At 39.5% G+C, this 18,905-nt stretch overlaps 1 protein-coding gene across 1 annotated transcript in view; it reads right to left on the bottom strand.

The window, feature by feature from the left end:
* Positions 1,144 to 18,905, bottom strand: part of FRK (fyn related Src family tyrosine kinase) — a 100,246-nt gene continuing 82,484 nt past the window's right edge. The window contains exons 4-8 of the mRNA XM_005684546.3: positions 15,873 to 16,041; positions 13,039 to 13,197; positions 5,302 to 5,483; positions 3,473 to 3,638; positions 1,144 to 3,093 (exon numbers count right to left, since the gene is read on the bottom strand). Of these exons, the coding sequence (XP_005684603.2) occupies positions 2,885 to 3,093; positions 3,473 to 3,638; positions 5,302 to 5,483; positions 13,039 to 13,197; positions 15,873 to 16,041 (885 nt within the window). The 3' untranslated portion in view covers positions 1,144 to 2,884. The remainder of the gene's footprint in view (positions 3,094 to 3,472; positions 3,639 to 5,301; positions 5,484 to 13,038; positions 13,198 to 15,872; positions 16,042 to 18,905) is intronic.

Below are 18,905 nucleotides of genomic sequence, written 5' to 3'. Positions count from 1 at the left end.
TTCTTGCCTGGAGAATTCTATGGACAGAGGAGCCTGGCAGGCTACAATCCATGGGATCGCAAAGAGTCAGGCACCACTGAGCAACTAACACATACACACACACACACACACACACACACACACACACACACACACACACACACACACACACACACACAGAGGAACCAAATGACTCTATAATTGTTTGTTCCACCTGGCCCATTTTAGTTTCAAAAAGTTTAAGTGTATATACACACACACTCTAATCTGTATATTGCATAGCTACTTCATTCCAGGGGACTTTCTCCTTAATGGACGCCTACCCAGACTTCTGTAATTTTATTCAGATAAGCCAATCTCCCAGCCTGTCTCCAGAAAAGGTACCCATATTCCCAGCTTAAGTGGCAGAACATATTCTGAAAAAAAAAACCCAAAAGTGTCAGTTGCTCAGTTGTGTCTGACTCTTTGCAACCCCATGGACTTTAGCCCTCCAGGCTCCTCTGTCCATGAAATTCTCCAGGCAAGAATACTGGAGTCGATAGCCATTTCCTTCACCAGGGGATCTTCCTAACCCAGGGACTGAACCCAGATCTCCTGCATTGAAGGTGGATTCTTTGCCATCTGAACGACCAGGGAAGCCTAGAACTTATTCTAAGTCAGCACAAAACAGTCTCTTATTGGTCTAGGGCTGGGCATATGACCCCAACTTGCCTGAAAAGAAAAAGAATGATTTTTATACAAGCTGAAAATGCAAAGACAGAGACTTCCCATTTTTCTTGCTGGATGGAGAAAAGGGAACCCCAGTTGGCTCTGATGGCCATCTGTGATCATAGGAATGAGAACAATGCTGATGGCAGAGGGAAGGTTGGGAAAGGAATTCAGTCTTTGTTTACACCATTGATGGGATTCCCAGGTGGCCACTAGTAAAGAATCCACCAGTGCAGGAGATGCAGGTTGGATCTCTGGGTCGGGAAGATGCCCCAGAGAAGGAAATGGCAACCCACTCTGGTGTTTTTGCCTGGGAAATCCCATAGACAGAGGAGATTGGTAGGCTACAGTCCACGGGGCCTCAAAAGAGCTGGACAACAAAAGCATCACTGAATTGCTAATGGTATTGTTCATGAAACCCTGTCTCCTTTGTTAAATAACAAAAATGCAACTGAGTAAATTTAAAGATCAAATTGGCTTTATTCAGTGATTCTTGAATCAAGACCACATTTCATTTAACAAATAGAAAACAAGTAGGCCATGCCATAGAAAAAGAAGGACTTTTAAAAACAGAAACGGGGGTGGGGAAAGGAAGTTATTAGCCAAGAATGCATTGTTTTGGACAAGGTTGTCCTCCTAAGTGGGATGGAAGGGGTCTATCAGGAAGATTACGTCCCTCGTGCTGGCCCAGTGATTCCAGGTTGACTGGTTGGTTAAAGGCTACATTCTTGGGAGAGGCTGAAACTGCAATTAGGTTAAGTGTTAAGTCTAGTTTTGCTGAGATGGGGCTTAGCACAAGTGACTCCCTATCTGGGGCCTGTTATCTCCTTTTTAACAACTTCTGTCTTCCAATTAGAGAGTTACAGATTTACTTAGTGCTTAATCTACTTGGGGTTGGGGCTTCCATAACTGCTTAGAAATGCTCTTCCTTCCCTTTAAAGAAAGAAGAGAGAATATACTCAAAATATTCTCAATGTACTCAAAATTTTTCTTATGAATGGTTTCATTCATATTGCTTTACATTAGAAGATCTTTTCATATATATTTTGATTTTGAAACTTTCTTTGAGGACTCTCTATACTTATCTAATGAGGCACTAAACTTGATAAACCAACTGCTTAAAAGAAATAAGATTCTTGCAAAGGTTAATTAAAACTTAAGATGAGTAAAAAACACTTTTGGCCTAACCAGACAAAAAATAGTTTTGAAACCAAGGTTATGAGACCTTATTGTTCCTGATTCTTACTCTCTAGGTCTGAAGCAGAATTTGACCTGTTTTGCAGTCAGTTTGAAAATCTGGCCTATACGCCAAAGGTACATTTCGTTTTAATTATTCAGAAATCCTAGGTCATAAAGCAATCCTACTGATCTCCTCTCATTTTCCTAAACTATTTTGATACTTATTTCTCAGATCTTGCAGGCTATTAGATGTTTCTTGCATATTTCTGTAGATAATAAGTCATCAGCTTTGCAATCTGATTCTTAGCATTAAGAGACTAAAACTAATGTAGATGAATCTCAGATGACACACATCGAGGTATAGAAAAATTCCATCATCTCCTTCTACAAAATGAGGGAGATTTTAATTCTTTTTCTCAACAGCTGCTTCATTTTTTTATGCATAGAAAAAAATATGTGCAATTACTCCAAGTACAATCAAGTCATTTAACACGGCTTTGCCATCATTGTAGTTACAGGATATTTTAAATGAGAAAAAAAAAAAATCTCAAAGCACAGGTCCTGCTGTGCAGCAAAGCAATCAAATTCCTTCATAATAACAGTCTGATGGGATTCAGCAATCCAAGGAATAATGAATAACCACTTTAATCAGTAAACAGGAAAATGCTACAACAGTCACCGAGTAAAAATTGGCTATCATCTGTTGATCCTCTTGATCGGCATTTCAAACAATAAATAGAAATGTAAGTCTCTTTTAAAAAGAAAAATAACTCTGTTTAGTATGTTTGATTTGGCCAGGCAGTGGGGAGATGATATTTCATCTTAGACTGTCCTTCAGTATTGCCCAGTTGGTAAAATGCACATTTAATCTTTTTTATATCATATGGCCAAATTTACCTGATCACTTGAATATGTGAAGAGAAATTCATTTTTACAGTTGGTTAATATGATTGTATTGCTGAACTGATTATTGGGTTTTATTGCTGCTTCACTATTTGTTCTTCCTCTTCAGTGTTCATCATAGAAAGTTATTTGTATCCGAATATGAAGAATCTGTTACAAAATAATCCTCAAATTTCCAGTGCAGTGTCTCAAATGTCGGCCGGTCTTTAGGCTCTGCATTCCAGCACTCCAACATGATATTGTAGAATTGCAATGGACAGTTAGATGGTTGAGGGAGTCTATAGTTTTGACCCAACATCTGGATTACCTGAGCACCCGTCATACCTAAAACATATACAATGGAACCAACAAAAAACAAATTGAAAATCAGAGTCTTAAATCCACAGATACTGATACCCTAGAGGACAAAGCAAATTGACTTCCTCAGAAAAACTGTGAAGTCCCCCATTCTCTTTCCAGGCTGTCAAGACTAAATCCTGCAGCAAGTACTGTCTATAAGACTGCAATTCAAGAGCAAAGGATAAGGAGGCAATAAAGCACCTCATTAATGCAAATCATTATCATCAAATTTTATCTATTATGCTCCCACAGGCGCATGGTGTGGTCAGCCTCATAACTCTGCCCTCTAAGTCTGGGCAAAGCAGTTAAAGTCACACCTAAGTAAGTGACCTACAGCAGAAAGGCCCACTTTAGAATTACTCACCACTATAAGGCATTTTGCCATAAGTAATGATTTCATAAAGAAGGATTCCAAATGACCACACATCGGACTTAATGCTGAATTTATTAGTACGAATGGATTCAGGCGCAGTCCACTTCACTGGCAGCTTTATTTCATGTTTAGATTCATAGATGTCTTCATTCTCTACCTGTTAATGCATTAAGGAATCAAGCTAAGTTAAAGTGGTATTTTTTTTGGCCACCCTCATTCATCTGTAATCTACTTCTCATTAAAATATAGAGGGAAAAGATTCAAAATGAGTTTAGTTCAGGTGATAAGTACAGCAGCAAATTAGTCATTAATGAAACATTATTTGAGAGCCTGAAGTGAAAGTGTTAGTGACTCAGTCCCATCTGACTCTTCACAGTGCCCAGGCTCCTCTGCCCATGAAATTCTCCAGGCAAGAATACTGGAGTGGGTAGCCATTCCTTTATCCAGGAGGTCTTCCTGACCCAGGGATCAAATCTCCATCTCTTGCGTTGCAGTCAGATTCTTTACCACCTGAGCCACCAAGGAAGAGAGCCTGTGCGTGCGTGCTAAGTTGCTTCAGTCGTGCCTGACTTGCAGTTCCCTGGGCTGTAGCCCACCAGGCTCCTCTGTCCACGGGATTCTCCAGGAAATAACACTGGAGTGCATTGCCGTGCCCTCCTCCAGGGGATCTTCCCAACCCAGCAATGGAAACCAAGACTCCTGTGGCCCCTGCACTGCAGGTGGATTCTTTACTGCTGAACCACTGGGGAAGCCCTTTGAGATCCTACTAAGTGCTAACAGTAGCACTGGAAGGAGCATTATATCACATATGGGAAATTCGTCTGTGACACTGGTTTTATACCTTGTCTTTAACAAACTAAGAAAAGTGAAAACAAAGCTTGTTTGTTTGTTTTTTATTTACTGCTGGTATTAAAGAGCCACTGACTTTGAGAATTACCATCTAACCATTTTCTAATACTGAAAAGTAGGATCCAAATGATTTCAATTACTATATCAACTCCCTGGGGATTTAATTAATTTACAAAGAGGAAAGACAACTTCATAACGATCAAAAGAGAATCATATACTTGTGTTTCATGCTCCACCCTCATATTTTAGGATATAATACAGAAATAAACATTTAAATTCAGAGAAAAACAGCTAACACTACACTTTCCGTATCAGTGTCTTCTGGCCTGATGTCACAAAATTGAGGGAGGCAGGGGAAAGCAGTGTTTTAAAAACCAATGATTGCTGTAGAGTTCTGGCAGCATGCGTATTAGTCTGGCACAAAGTGAACAACAATACACATAGTAACTATACAATGTGTGCTGCTTATAAATGAACAAAGGAAGACAGAGGCTGTCATTGTTTACTCGCTAAGTCACGTCCAACTCCTCTGAGATCCCATGGATTATAGCCCACCAGGCTCCTCTGTCCATGGGATTTCCCAGGCAAGAACAGTGAAGTGGCTTGCCATTTCTTTCTCCAGAGGATCTTCTCGACCCAGGGATTGAGCCCACGTCTCCTGCATTGCAGGCAGAGTCTTTCCCGCTGAGTCACCAGAGACTGATATGAAAAACTGATCATTAATGCAACCACAAACTTAATTACATACTTTCCCATATGGTTGGTCATTGTTTTCTCTGTTTCTTTCAAATTGGTGAAGAAACAGAAATAGAGGCTAGTTTTGTCTGTAGGGCCTCGGTATCCCGACATGATCTATGGAGCGCAGGACTCCCAGAAATATTGTGGGGGAAAAACAGCAGGAATACTACTAGTCTACTGGCCTGTGAGCCTTTTGACTCATTACCAACGAATTAAAACAAAGCCAAATCCACCTTGAAAACTCTTGCAAGTCCAAAATCTGCCACTTTGTAGATATTATGTTCCCCAACAAGGACATTTCTGGCAGCCAGATCTCTATGGATATAGTTCTGGGATTCCAAATAGGCCATTCCAGAGGCAACCTGGGCTGCCATGTCTACCTGCTGCGTCAGATGGACTTTTGATCCAGCATCATCTAGGCAAAAAGAGAAAATAAGAGATTCAATTTGGAGACCATTTGAAGTATTGAAGCAAATTCTAAGCATTCTGATGAGTGAGCTCTCAGTGGGATTAAGTGCCATAGCACTGATCTGTTGAGAAAATAAATATAATCAGTACAAGCCATTCCATTTCCTGTGAAGGGTTAATGAGGCAGCAATTTTCAGAGTTCAAACACATTTAAAAGCTGAGTTGCTCCCTTCCCTAAATGAACATTACTGAGAGAAAGGAGCAAAAGTACCACATGATCCAAACATAGCTATAAATATCTGAAAGAGTCCAGCTATTGCCATTTTGAATACCGCATGTTACTGACTCATCTCTTCCTGGAAATTGCTATTTGGTTGCCTCTGGATTTCTTTCATTGTATAGTTTGCTTTAGTCTTTGAACCTAAAAATAATGCTAATTTGCATGGTTGAGCCAATGAAAAGTTCTCATTCTTCCATCATATTGTTCTTAAAAACTAGCTCACAAAAAAGTGAAGGCTCTATATGTGTAGTTATAAACTGTGTATATTATATTTGTACTCCATCAAGTTTGATGCATGTGTTAAAGTTTCTTTCTTAGTCTGTTATTCTTGGAATAGGTTTCTCATCTCTCTAGGCATGGTATACCTTTCATAGACATAGTTTCTCCTACTGCTGATTCTGTATAATGAAGTATAGGAAATTTATGTAGTAGAGTCAGTCTGATAATTATAGAGAGATTAGTGTTATATTGACTTTGTGAAACACTGTCAGCCATCCCTGGATAATTGAGATGCTATACTGTTAATAGATATCTTCAAATTTGTCTCACATAAATCCAAACTATCATTATCCTTGTCTGAATAAGCCAAACATTACCAAAAATGCATTGAATTTATGGTCAAGAGTCTTACACACAACTCCTGACTTGAGAGGTAATTACAGTACAAGAGACAGGAACCCTGGTTTTAAGCTAGAGTGCCAGCTTTGAATCAGGGCTCCACCTTAGATTTCTTCCTGACTTTGGGAAAGCTCCTTAATACTCCTGTGCCTCAATTTCCCCATATATACAGCAATAATTACCATTACCTCATGGTGTGCTTAGTCGCTCAGTCATGTCTGACTCTTTGTGACCCCATGGACCGTAGCTCACCAGGCTCCTCTGTCCATGGGATTCTCCAGGCAAGAATACTGGAGTGGGGTGCCATGCCCTGCTCCAGGGGATCTTCCCAACCCAGGGATCAAACCCAGATCTTCCAGATTGCAGGTGGATTCTTTACCATCTGAGCTGCCAGGGAAGCCCTTACCTCATGGGATTAGTTGTCAAAAGAGAATTAAAATGAATTAATACACATAAAGCACTTAAAATAGTACTTGACATAGGAAGAACACGGTAAAGTCTACCTGTTCTTATTATCTATCATTGCTGCTGCCTAATCAGAATTAAATAGTTTAAGATTTGTGAAACTAGAGATGCACGTGGATTACCCGAGTCAAAATGTCTAAAAGAAGACAAGCATATGGTTCGGAAGCTCAAAGGAAAGCATGCAGCTAGAGATATGGATTTAAGGGTCATTGTTTATGGGTGGAAGTTAAACATTAAAAGTTGCTGAGATTGCTGCAAGGTGATAGAATCATGAGAAATGCCAACATTTACAGTGGGCATAGAAAAATAAACCTGCAAGAAAACCGAGAGGAATCAGCCTACAGAACAAGAGAAGACCCAGAGGAGAACATCCTAACAGTCAAAAGTTTGAGAAGAAAAAGTCACCACCAGTGTCAAATAAATCCAGCAAGATAAGAACTAAAAAGCATTTCTTAAATATAGCAATTAAGAAGTCATTGGAGACACTGGTGACAGGAAGAAAATCCTCACTGGAGATGGGGTATAAAGGGTGAAGGGCTGAATGGGAATTGAGGACATGGAGCTAGCAAGAGGAGAAATCAGTTTCCAAAAACCTAATCAAAAAGGGAAAATAACAAAATGCCAGCACAGAAAAATGAAGTCAAGGAAGAGAAAGCAATTATCATGAAGTTCATGATAGTGAGGGATTGTCATTGATAAGGTACTAGAGCAATTTCTGGAATGCTGAGTATCTTATTCTTGATTTGTCTATTGGCTGCATAGTTGTTAATTTGCTCACTTTACAATTACATGATAAATATATATGTAGAAAGGGCATAAATCATACATGTTCCTTTCTACATGTCTGTCATCTTTTATAATTAAGAAAATGAAATTAAATAGAGTCAAGGCAAGTTTTCAAATGAGAAAGACCTAAGCACTGTGTGTGTGTGTTTAATATAAGCAGTGTATTTAAATAGGATCTGAGTAATAAAGGTCACTTATGACAAACTTACAGCTAACATCATACTCAATAGTGAAAAGCAGAAAGTTTTTCCTCTGAGGTCCAGAATAAGGTAAGTATGCCCACTCTCACCACTGCTATTTAACACAGTATTGGAAGTCCAAGCCAGAGCAATCAACAAGAGAAAGAAAGAAACTGAAAGAGAAGCAGTGAAACTTTAACTATTGGCAGATGGCATGACACTGTAACAGAAAATCTTAAAGACCCCATCAAAAATAGGCCTAGAGCTAATAAATAAATTCAGTAAAATTTTAGGATACAAAATTAATATACAGAAATCTGTTACATTTTTATACATTAATAATGAACTATCAGAAAGAGAAAACAATAAAACAACCTGTTTACGAGCAAATAGGAAGACTGCAGCCTTGCGAGAAACCCTGACCCAGGAGACCTGGCTCACCTGTACCTGGATTCCTGATTGCAAAAGCTGTGAGGAAATAAATGTTTGCTGCTTTAAGCTACCAAGTTTTGGAGTAATTTGTCGTGCAGCAATAGATAAAAGGTTGATATTGGGAAAATAATATCAGTGCTACGTGTACAATTAAAAACGTGGACCATGGGGCTTCCCTAGTGACTCAGTGGTAAGGAATCCACCTGCCAATGCAGGAGACACGTACTTGATCCCTGATCCGGGAAGATTCCACATGCTGCGGAGCAACTAATCGTGTGCTCCACAACAACTGAGGCTGTGCTCTGGAGCCCTGGGAAGCCACAACTACTGAAACCTGCATTCCCTAGAGCCTTGCTCTGCAACAAGAGAAGCCGCCACAATGAGAAGTCGTGATCAGCAAGTAGTGAGAAGCCACTGGCCACAACTAGAGAAAAGCCTGGGAGCAATGAAGACCCGGCACTGCCATAAGTAAATAAATAAATCAAATTATTTTTTTAATGGATTATGGAGCCAGATTTCCTGGGTTTGAATTCTCGCACAACCACCTTGAATAAGTTACTATACTTAGCCTCTGCATACCTCAGTTTCTTCAACTGCTAAGTGGGGATGACAATGATAAGAATCCATGAGGTTGTTAGAAGAATGAACTAAACTGATACTTGTGTATGACTTAGAAACATTCCTGGCACAGAGTAAGTGCTATATAGTTTTCTTCAAAGAAAAAAAAAAAAAATATGTGCTCCTCTCCTACCACCATCCCATATGGCTGATTTCCAGTAAGTCACCTCATCTACTACTCAAAGCAACTAGAGGAAGTAATTTGCCCTGTCTGATAGGGATTCCTGGCACTCAGAGGAACAGATACTAATTGTTTTAACATTTTACTTATTTATTTATTGTTGGCTGCCCTGAGTCCTCCTTGCCGCGTGGGCTCTCTCTGGTTGCCATGAGCCGTGGCTACTCTCCAGCTGCGGCGCGCAGGCTTCTCACTGCGGTGGCTTCACTTGGGGAGCACAGGCCTTGGGTGCTTGGGCTCAGCAGTTGTGGCTCACAGGTTCCAGAGCACAGACTCCGTAGTCGTGGTGCAGGGCCGTAGTTGCATGTGGAATCCTCCCAACCAGGGATCAAACCCACGTCCCCTGCACTGGCAAGTGGATTCTTAACCACTGGACCAGCGGGGTTGTCTGGTAATAAGTTGCAGAGATTCAAATCCAGGATATGATGGAGACTGAAATTTCATGGCTCATAAATTTATTCTCTACTGCCTCCCTAAAATCCGCCTTACACTCCAGAGCACCCAAAAGTCAGGGGCTACGAAGAGACTTCCATTCATACAAACAGTAAATAGCTATACAGTTTTGCTCAGTTATGGGTATCTCAGTGAAAACTTTCCTGTCCACATCAATCCGACAGGTGGACTATCCATAAGAATGATGAACTACATGCTGGAGCTTGATTCGTAGGAACAGAAAATATACTGACATATACTAGATGCTCTACTAGTATTTATCGGAAAGCAAACAAGCCCAACTAAACTTAAAAAGATGCAGGTATTTATCCTCTTTAAGTTTCAATAAGAAATACCAGGCATCAGTTACCCATAGTGCTAAAGTTTTTTGACAGGCTTCTCCCATTTTGGAGAAGTTTATTACAAAAAAAAATATATTCATCCAAGCTTAGGGACTACAAAGATGGTTCTATAGAAAAATGTGTTATTTCAACTACCAAATACAACATCTAATCCTTTTACAGTGGATGTAAAAAGGTTTTCACTGACAAGCACAATAGTGAAGGAAACTGAGTGATACATTTCCTGCCCTGAAGAGTGCAGTGGCCGGGGAAATGTGTACAACCTCAGAGCACACTTCTGATACAACAGCCATATGTCAAAACTGATATAAAGGTTCACAGACCTGCGACAATTTACGTCTGCAGCAAGGAAATATTTTCATTACGTTCCATCACTCAAGAGCCTTTCAGCTTAATAATATTTATCATGATGGGCTGTTTAAGAGTGGCAGATTCATTTTAAGATGACTTTGTTGAAATGAAACCCTCTTGATTGGGAAGGAATTGCCTGTAATGAGCACACCTTCATTACTCCCCCTGGCTACCAGGAGTCCGGGCAAATGAAGGCCTTTGTCAACTCGACCCTGATGGCTCAACCCAGAAGATAACAGAGTTCGTGCTCAACCCTGAGTGAAACACATCAATGGCCACAGAAATCCTCAATGTCAAAGGAGTCTGCAACATAACATAAGTGTACCTGGCATTCACGCTGAATATCAAGAGTCTTAAAACAAGTGTAACCCCAAGTCCCAAATTAAGTTCACAATAGCTCCAACTTAGTCTATTCATCATTTATTCATTCAGTTAGTCAACACACAATTAGTGCACACCTTCTGTGCCCCTGACATTGTTCAAGCACTAAAACTGAGTTGTATTTTAGAAGAGACTAAAAATAAGCTGTCTAAATAAATCACTCATTACAAAATGAGTAAGGGCTTCCCAGATGGCTCAGTGAGTAAAGAATCCACCTGCAATGCAGGAGACTTAGGAGATGCAGGTTTGGGTTGGGAAGATCCCTAGAAGAGGGCATGGCAACCCATTCCAGTATTCTTGCCTGGGGAATCCCATGGACAGAGGAAACTGGCAGTCTATAGTCCCTAGGGTTACACAGAGTCAGACACAATTGAAGAGACTTAGCACCCCAGCTACTATGTTAAGAAGAAATGTAAAGGGTCAAGCCTAAAGAGGGACATCAGTTAGAAGGCTACTGCAGAATCCAGGAGAGGGTTGATGATAATTTGCACTGGAGTAGCGGTGTTGAGAAGTGGTAAAATCCTGGATATATTTCAAAAACAAGCCAGTGGGATTTGCTGGTTGGTCTGATATAGGATGTGAGAGTAGAGAAGACTGAGACAGTAAGCCTGTGTGTTGGCATTATCAGAGGAGGAAAAACCTCAAGAGGGGCAGATTACCGAGGATAATATCAGAGATTGGATTTTGGACATGTTATTTTGGGATATCCAATAGACATACGTAGTAGGAATGAGGGCTATTTATAAACTTTTGGTTTTTCTTGCTCTTAAGCACTTTAGAGGGTTGTGCTCACCTATCCCTTTGACTTGATTTAACCAAATGAACAGGGCACAGAAGTTACCTCTGTCACTCCTGGTCAGAAACTTTAAGAGAAGAATGAGATTAATCATATTTCCTGCTCCTGACAAGGTGATCAACAGACCTAAGACACTAGCCAGTCTATTTTTCATATGTAGCACGAGCAAGAGTAAATACTTGTGTCAAGCCTCTAGGATTTGCAGGAGTTCATTACTGCATTATACCCATATTATCCCACATCATCCAGACTGACACAGCATTCACATAAAGAAGTTACAAAGGCAGGTGGATATACGACTCTGAAGTAATGGAGGGATATGATTTGGGCAATTGGTAACACATAAATGTTATTAAACAATAAGAGTGTTGAGATTAGCAAGGAATCTAGTGATGTTGCAAAAGAGTTTTGGAAAATCCCAAGATATCCAGAGGTAGGGGAGATGAGGGAAATCACATAAACTGAGAAAAACCAGAAAGAAAGAAAGGAGAAGAGGCCACTGGATGAAGTGTCCCAGCAGCCAAATGAAGGTAATGTTTCCAGAAGGAGAGAGTATCCATTGAATTGAACACTGCTATTAGTTTTGAGGACTGAGAATTGACGTTGCTATTTAACAGCATGAAGGCTTATCATTTGACAAAACATTTATGTTGGAGATGACCTGAGATGGCTCCTACACTTTTGTCCTTGGGGATAAGGCAACAGGAGTCAGTGCTGAGGTTATTCTCCCTATGGTGGGTAACACAATACTGTTAAATATGATACATTTATGCAAGGGAGCTAGGTATATTTTTTGTTTTTAACAACAGTTAGCAGGTCTTATGCTCTTTGTTCTTATCTAGTTTTGCAATTTAATATCACCAGCTTCAGCAGTCACCCTGAAATAAGAAAACTCTCCTATCTTTCTGATATCTTTGTTCTGTTATTCTCACCTCCCTTTACCTCGTACATTGTATCAGTCCCACTCTGGCATGTCAAGAAAGTAGAGAAAATGCCTCTTCTTTAAGCATGAATTGTTCTCTCAGTGCTTGATCTCCATTTCTTTGAACATCTCATTTTAATGCTTATAATATTGTTGTTTATTAAATTATTCATTTGTAATAAACATCAAAATTCTACAGCACCCTTAAGTCTTCTCAGACTACAGGAAGCAGATGTACAAATCAGGTAATGGTATATGTCTGCTTTTTAGCCTGAATATTCTAATGTTTTCTAGCAGTTGGAAGTATTTTAAATATCAACAGGCACAGTGTTGTCAAAAACTGGCAAAGACAAAAATGAGGGTAACTTTCCCTCCCTCCCCCCCAAAGTATTCTATGTCTCCTAATTCTGGGCCATGGAAAATACTGGCCCATGACTGATATTGTTCAGTTACTTACTGTAGGAAACAAAGCATCTAGCAAAACATCTATTCTTTGATTTTTCACATTACATTTAAGTACTCTGATATGTCTATGGTGAACAATTTGTTCTTCCGCTACATAAATATTTTTCCTCCCTTTGAGTACACAGCATACAGCCTATTAAAGAGTAGTTGAGCAATTCAATGTTAAGACATTCATTGTCACAGATATGCCATAGTAAATATCCTTTGGGTTATAGAAGGCTTGCTAAATTGACATTTATAGGATTCGCTAAACTAAATTCCTCTTTTTTTTTTCCTTTTATTAAGTCTTCAGCTTACTTTGGAGATATTCTTGCAGACTTCCATGTCTCATCAACTCTGTAATAATATAAATTGGATCTTCTAAAGTGCAAACAGCATAAAGCTGGATAAGCTTTGGATGTCTTAGGTTCTTCATTATCTGTGCCTCCCTCAGGAAGTCATTTGGATCCATTGAACCTGAAACAAGAAGAGGGGAAAATCACTTTATGTTATTGAGGCATTCCTGTCCTCAGAGCAGCCTGGTGGGAATCACCGAGATTGCTTCCTGCCTCTCAGTAAAGTAAGAGCATTGGTGTCACAAATCTTCAGATTTATCAAGGAAGAGAATCAGTTCAACCAGGGCAACCTAATAACTGGTGTGTTGGTGCATCAGGGTTGTGCAGCTTATGTATTACGACCTGTAGGTGAAGAGAGTTTGCTTCAGGTCCATATGAAAAATGAAGGAAAAAGGAGAGACTGACAGTCTAATTGATAAAACAAGGCAGGCATCTTAGGAACACAAAGAGAAGACCTTCTATTAACATGAACACTGGAAGACACTGAATGCTTAATTACTGCAGCAAGGTTTTCTGTCCAGGATCCAAAGACTAATCATTGCCCTGTCCTTGGTGCCCACTGTGGGAAGAGCTGGATAACCATCCTAGAAAGCAACGACATTCTACCCTGTTTGTGTCTTTAATTCTGTAGGGACATATAGTATAGGCCAAGCAGAAAACATTCATGGGCCCCTCCCCCAAATTAATGTTCTTTTTCACCACTTGAAACTGGCATCCCACATTTTCTCATGTATTAATACCTCCACAGTTGGAGTTTTAGTAGCTTGATAAGAGAGACATTGGAGCCTATTTTGAAGACTCATCTAAGTTAAATTGCACTTATATTGGCTCAACTCTGACTCACCATGCAAAGTGCCAAGTAGTTACAATCACACAGAATTTAAGAGAAAGAAGGCTACTTGAAGTTTACATTTCATTAGTCATTTAAAAATCTTTTATTTCTTATACAATATGATATTTCAGGGTCGCTGATATAATTGAAGGAATACTGTCATTTCGCCTCGCAGTGTTCCCTGTAGATAGTGCAAACATTCTCACTGATGCTCAGAGAGTCCATTTTGTTCCTTATTCTCTCATTTTGAAGATTTCACAGCTAATATTTGAACCTCAAGCATGGATAAGCTTTGACACTCCAAGCTAACACTCTGACTTGTTCATTAATATTCCATTAGAAAGAGTTACTTGTGACCTGCAGGCTATTTCACAGAGGCAATCTATCCTTTGGTATGCCATTTAAGACTCTAGAAGTTCACTACCCAGGCTCAGTCAAGCCCTACCTCACTTTGTGATCTTGAGCAAATTACCAAACATCTCTGAACTTCAGTTTCTTCATCTCTAAAACATGGCTAATAATTCTACCGACATCGTAGAATCAATGTCAGGGTAATAGTACTGTCTGGCACATATGTGTTCAGTGAGTGTTGACCATATTTGTACTATTATTAGCAATCATATTCTTAGGAAAACCAAACAGATCAACTATAAATATCTCTTCACTGACTAAGGACTTACAGAGGAAGAATATGGGGAATTGGCCTATTTTCTTCTCCATCAATTTTTACTGAGCTCCCTCATTTCAGTTTCTACCACTGGTTTGCTCTGCATAATCAAATAGTATTAAAGTCTTGAATCAAGACTTAATTTAAGACTGGCAAAATGGAGCTAAGCATAAAAGAGGCACCCACACCATAATAAGGGACCATTTAGGGTTGTTATAATTAGTTTGGACTATGGTCAATTACATATATAGTGGGATCATGCCCCCACCCCCAAATAATCTGATTCATGAAGTTTCCAGTGAGAGCATCAATTATGATCTTCATTCAGACAATTTATCTACAGTACGTTTTTATGTTGATGCTTTGGATGGTCATCAGATTCATGGAATACAGGCCACTTATGTATGTGTATGTTTTAGTTGCTCAGTTGTGTCCAACTCTTTGTGACCCCATGGACTACAACCTGCCAGGCTTCTCCATCCATGGAAATATCCAGGCAAGAATACTGGGGCGGGTTGCCATTCCCTTCTCCAGGGGATCTTCCCAACCCAGTGATCAAAACCAGGTTTCCTGCATGGCAGGCAGATTCATTACTGTCTGAGCCACCAAGGAAGCTTAAATCATTGCCAAATCAGACCAGCCACTAGAGCTGGAACCACAGTACATCAGGAGCCTCTGCAGGGGAAGCTTGACCAGCTGCACAGCAAGAGAGACCCAATCTCAACTCAGCTAGCAATGCAACATTAAATATTAATTTTTGCCTGTCAAAGCTACTGTGGGAGTTGATTTCAGGCTTGTCTTTATTGCATGGTAGTCTGCTAAGCAATAAATAGCTGAGAAGATTGATTAATGGCCCCAGTGAAGTGAAGACATTTAAGCAATCACCAAAGCTGTTTGCTGCTATTACACTGTAAATCAATAATAATTATTCCTGTTGGAGAAAAAACTATCGTGGAGCTTTTTTTTTAATATAAGAAATCTAATTTTTTTGTTCTCTTTTGACCTGTGAAAGGCCTTCCTTAGAGAGCGATGTTAGAATGGATAGCTAGCTGTTTCTTTTTTGGAAAAAAAGATGATAAGATTGGACAGTAAAGGTTAGTCTCAGTTTTCAACAGGATTAGGATTCAAAACCACACATCTGTAGTAACTGTGAAAATCTCAGGTACTGGGATCGAGTACTGTGGTCACCTAGCAAAACGCTTGCTTGGTGTCCAAACCAGCTGTCCCATGACCTCTTGAACATTTATAATGGCAAATAGGTTATGAAAATCAATGTATGCCATTCTGGTTCTCATACCTGGCTTTAATGTTTTTACTGCTACCGGAGTGGTATTGTTCCACAGGCCTTCCCACACTTCACCAAACTGACCAGATCCTAATCGCTTCAAAAGTTGTATGGAGCTGCGGTCAATCTCCCACTGGTCCACAGTTTTATATGACAAATCAAAGGGAGCTGGAACTTGTATCTGTTTCATAGAATAATTAGAATACTGGTAAGAAAAAAGTTATATTTAACATTTTTTGGTTGAAAATAACCTAGGTACTTTTAGAGACATCACTTTTAAAAACAAAATATTATAAATTTTTTCCCAATTACTTTATTTTTTCTTAATATATGTATTTTTATTTATTTTTTAAATATAAATTTATTTATTTTAATTGGAGGTTAATTACTTTACAATATTGTATTGGTTTTGCCATATATCAACATGAGTCCACCACAGGCATACACATGTTCCCCATCCTGAACCCCCCTCCCCCTCCCTCCTCCCTCCCCGTACCGTCCCTCTGGGTCATCCCAGTGCACCAGCCCTAAGCATCCTGTATCCTGCATCAAACCTGGACTGGCGATTCGTTTCATATGTGATATTATACATGTTTCAATGCCATTCTCCCAAATCATCCCACCCTCTCCCTCTCCCACAGAGTCCAAAAGACTGTTCTATACATCCGTGTCTCTTTTGCTATCTCGCATACAGGGTTATCGTTACCATCTTTCTAAATTCCATATATATGTGTTAGTATACTATATTGGTGTTTTTCTTTCTGGCTTACTTCACTCTGTATAATAGGCTCCAGTTTCATCCACCTCATTAGGACGGATTCACATGTATTATTTTTAATGGCTGAGTAATACTCCATTGTGTATATGTACCACAGCTTTCTTATCCATTCATCTGCTGATGGACATCTAGGTTGCTTCCATGTCCTGGCTATTATAAACAGTGCTGCGATGAACATTGGGGTACACGTGTCTCTTTCAATTCTGGTTTCCTTGGTGTGTATGCCCAGCAGTGGGATTGCTGGGTCATAAGGCAGTTCTGTTTCCAGTTTTTTAAGGAATCTCTACACTGTTCTCCATAGTGGCTGTACTAGTTTGCATTCCCACCAACAGTGTAAGAGGGTTCCCTTTTCTCCACACCCTCTCCAGCATTTAATGCTTGTAGACTTTTGGATCGCAGCCATTCTGACTGGCGTGAGACGGTACCTCATTGTGGTTTTGATTTGCATTTCTCTGATAATGAGTGATGTTGAGCATCTTTTCATGTGTTTGTTAGCCATCTGTATGTCTTCTTTGGAGAAATGTCTATTTAGTTCTTTGGCCCATTCTTTGATTGGGTCGTTTATTTTTCTGGAATTGAGCTGCAGGAGTTGCTTGTATATTTTTGAGATTAGTTGTTTGTCAGTTGCTTCATTTGCTAGTATTTTCTCCCATTCCGAAGGCTATCTTTTTTCACCTTGCTTATAGTTTTGTTTGTTGTGCAGAAGCTTTTAAGTTTAATTAGGTCCCATTTATTTTTGCTTTTATTTCCAATATTCTGGGAGGTGGGTCATAGAGGATCCTGCTGTGATTTATGTTGGAGAGTGTTTTGCCTATGTTCTCCTCTAGGAGTTTTATAGTTTCTGGTCTTACGTTTAGCTCTTTAATCCATTTTCAGTTTATTTTTGTGTATGGTGTTAGAAAGTGATCTAGTTTCATTCTTTTACAAGTGGTTGACCCAATTACTTTAAAATGAAAACCAATAGTGGTAGAATCTGTGCTATTACCTCATCCAGCTGCTCTCCTCCCAAATCCTGCTACATCAGGCACCTTGCTGTCCATTGGTCCCATCCCAAACCCCAATGTCCCCCTCCCACTTATCTGGTGTGCATTCTCTCTGTATCCTACCTAAATCAAGGGTCAAGGCCAAATGAAGTTCCATCTCATCCACAGTTATTTCCCCAACTCTCTGACCCATAGCATCTACCATATGTATCATCAAATTTCTCATAATTAATTTCATCTTCTTTCAATTTCATTTACTTATTTGTTCACTCATTTACTTAATAAATACATATTTTTCAAGCACCAACTAGGCTTCATTGTGTAAACAAAACAGACAAGGCTTCTGCTCTCATACTTCACAATCTAGCTTGTCATCTGTCATTAGACATTTATCTTATTTCCTACACTAAGTCATTGGCATCTTGAGTGCACAGAAGGTCATCTATGTTTTGTAAATCTTTTCCCTATCTGAATTCAACACTATGAGTTAAACTAAGTATTTTTAAGTCATGTCTTGGTATCAGGTGAGCTATTTCTTATCATAAGCTTAGCTATTCTTGTGAGGTCATTTCTGTACCATCTAAGATGTATATGCATGCATGCTCAGTTGCTCAGTCATGTCTGACTCTTCGTGATACCATGGATTGCAGCCCACCAAGATTCTCTGTCCATGGGATTTTCTAGGCCAAGAATACTGGAGTGGATTACATTTTCCTCCTCCAGGGGATCTTCCCAACCTAGGGATCAAACCCATGTCTCCTGCACTGGCAGGTGGATTCTTTACCACTGAGCCACTTGTGATACCCTAAGATGTATATACTTATACCAAAACTACATATTCAGTTGGCAGGATTTAACTCAACAAATTCCCTACATAATGATCAGAATTCTTCTGCTTCTACTTGTCTATAGAATTCTAATCAAGCATCATCAGGAAGCTTTCAGCAGTCATCCAATTATAAACCACAGGACTGGCTATACCATTGACCTATAGTCTGATGAGGAGGTACATGAGTAGGTTCATGAGGCCTAAACTCTGATGAGGAGCTGTGGGTTTGCACAGTTAAGGTGACTGACCACTAACTTTAAACACATTTAGGTAACACATGCGAACGATGGAGTTTAATAGCAGATGTAGATAAAAATTCTATAAATGTTATCTCATTCCACCAAACACCAGGCCAAATAAACTGTTAAACAGTTAAATGATACCAATTATATGCAGACAACTGGATAATGAACCTGCTCATTTCATGTTAATATTACTGAATACAGATCATCTAA

The sequence above is a fragment of the Capra hircus genome, chromosome 9 (assembly GCF_001704415.2).
Source record: "Capra hircus breed San Clemente chromosome 9, ASM170441v1, whole genome shotgun sequence".
In the NCBI taxonomy this organism is placed as follows: domain Eukaryota; kingdom Metazoa; phylum Chordata; class Mammalia; order Artiodactyla; family Bovidae; genus Capra; species Capra hircus.
The sequence above is the reverse complement of the archived record's forward strand: the minus strand, read 5'-3'. Positions and strand labels throughout refer to the sequence as shown.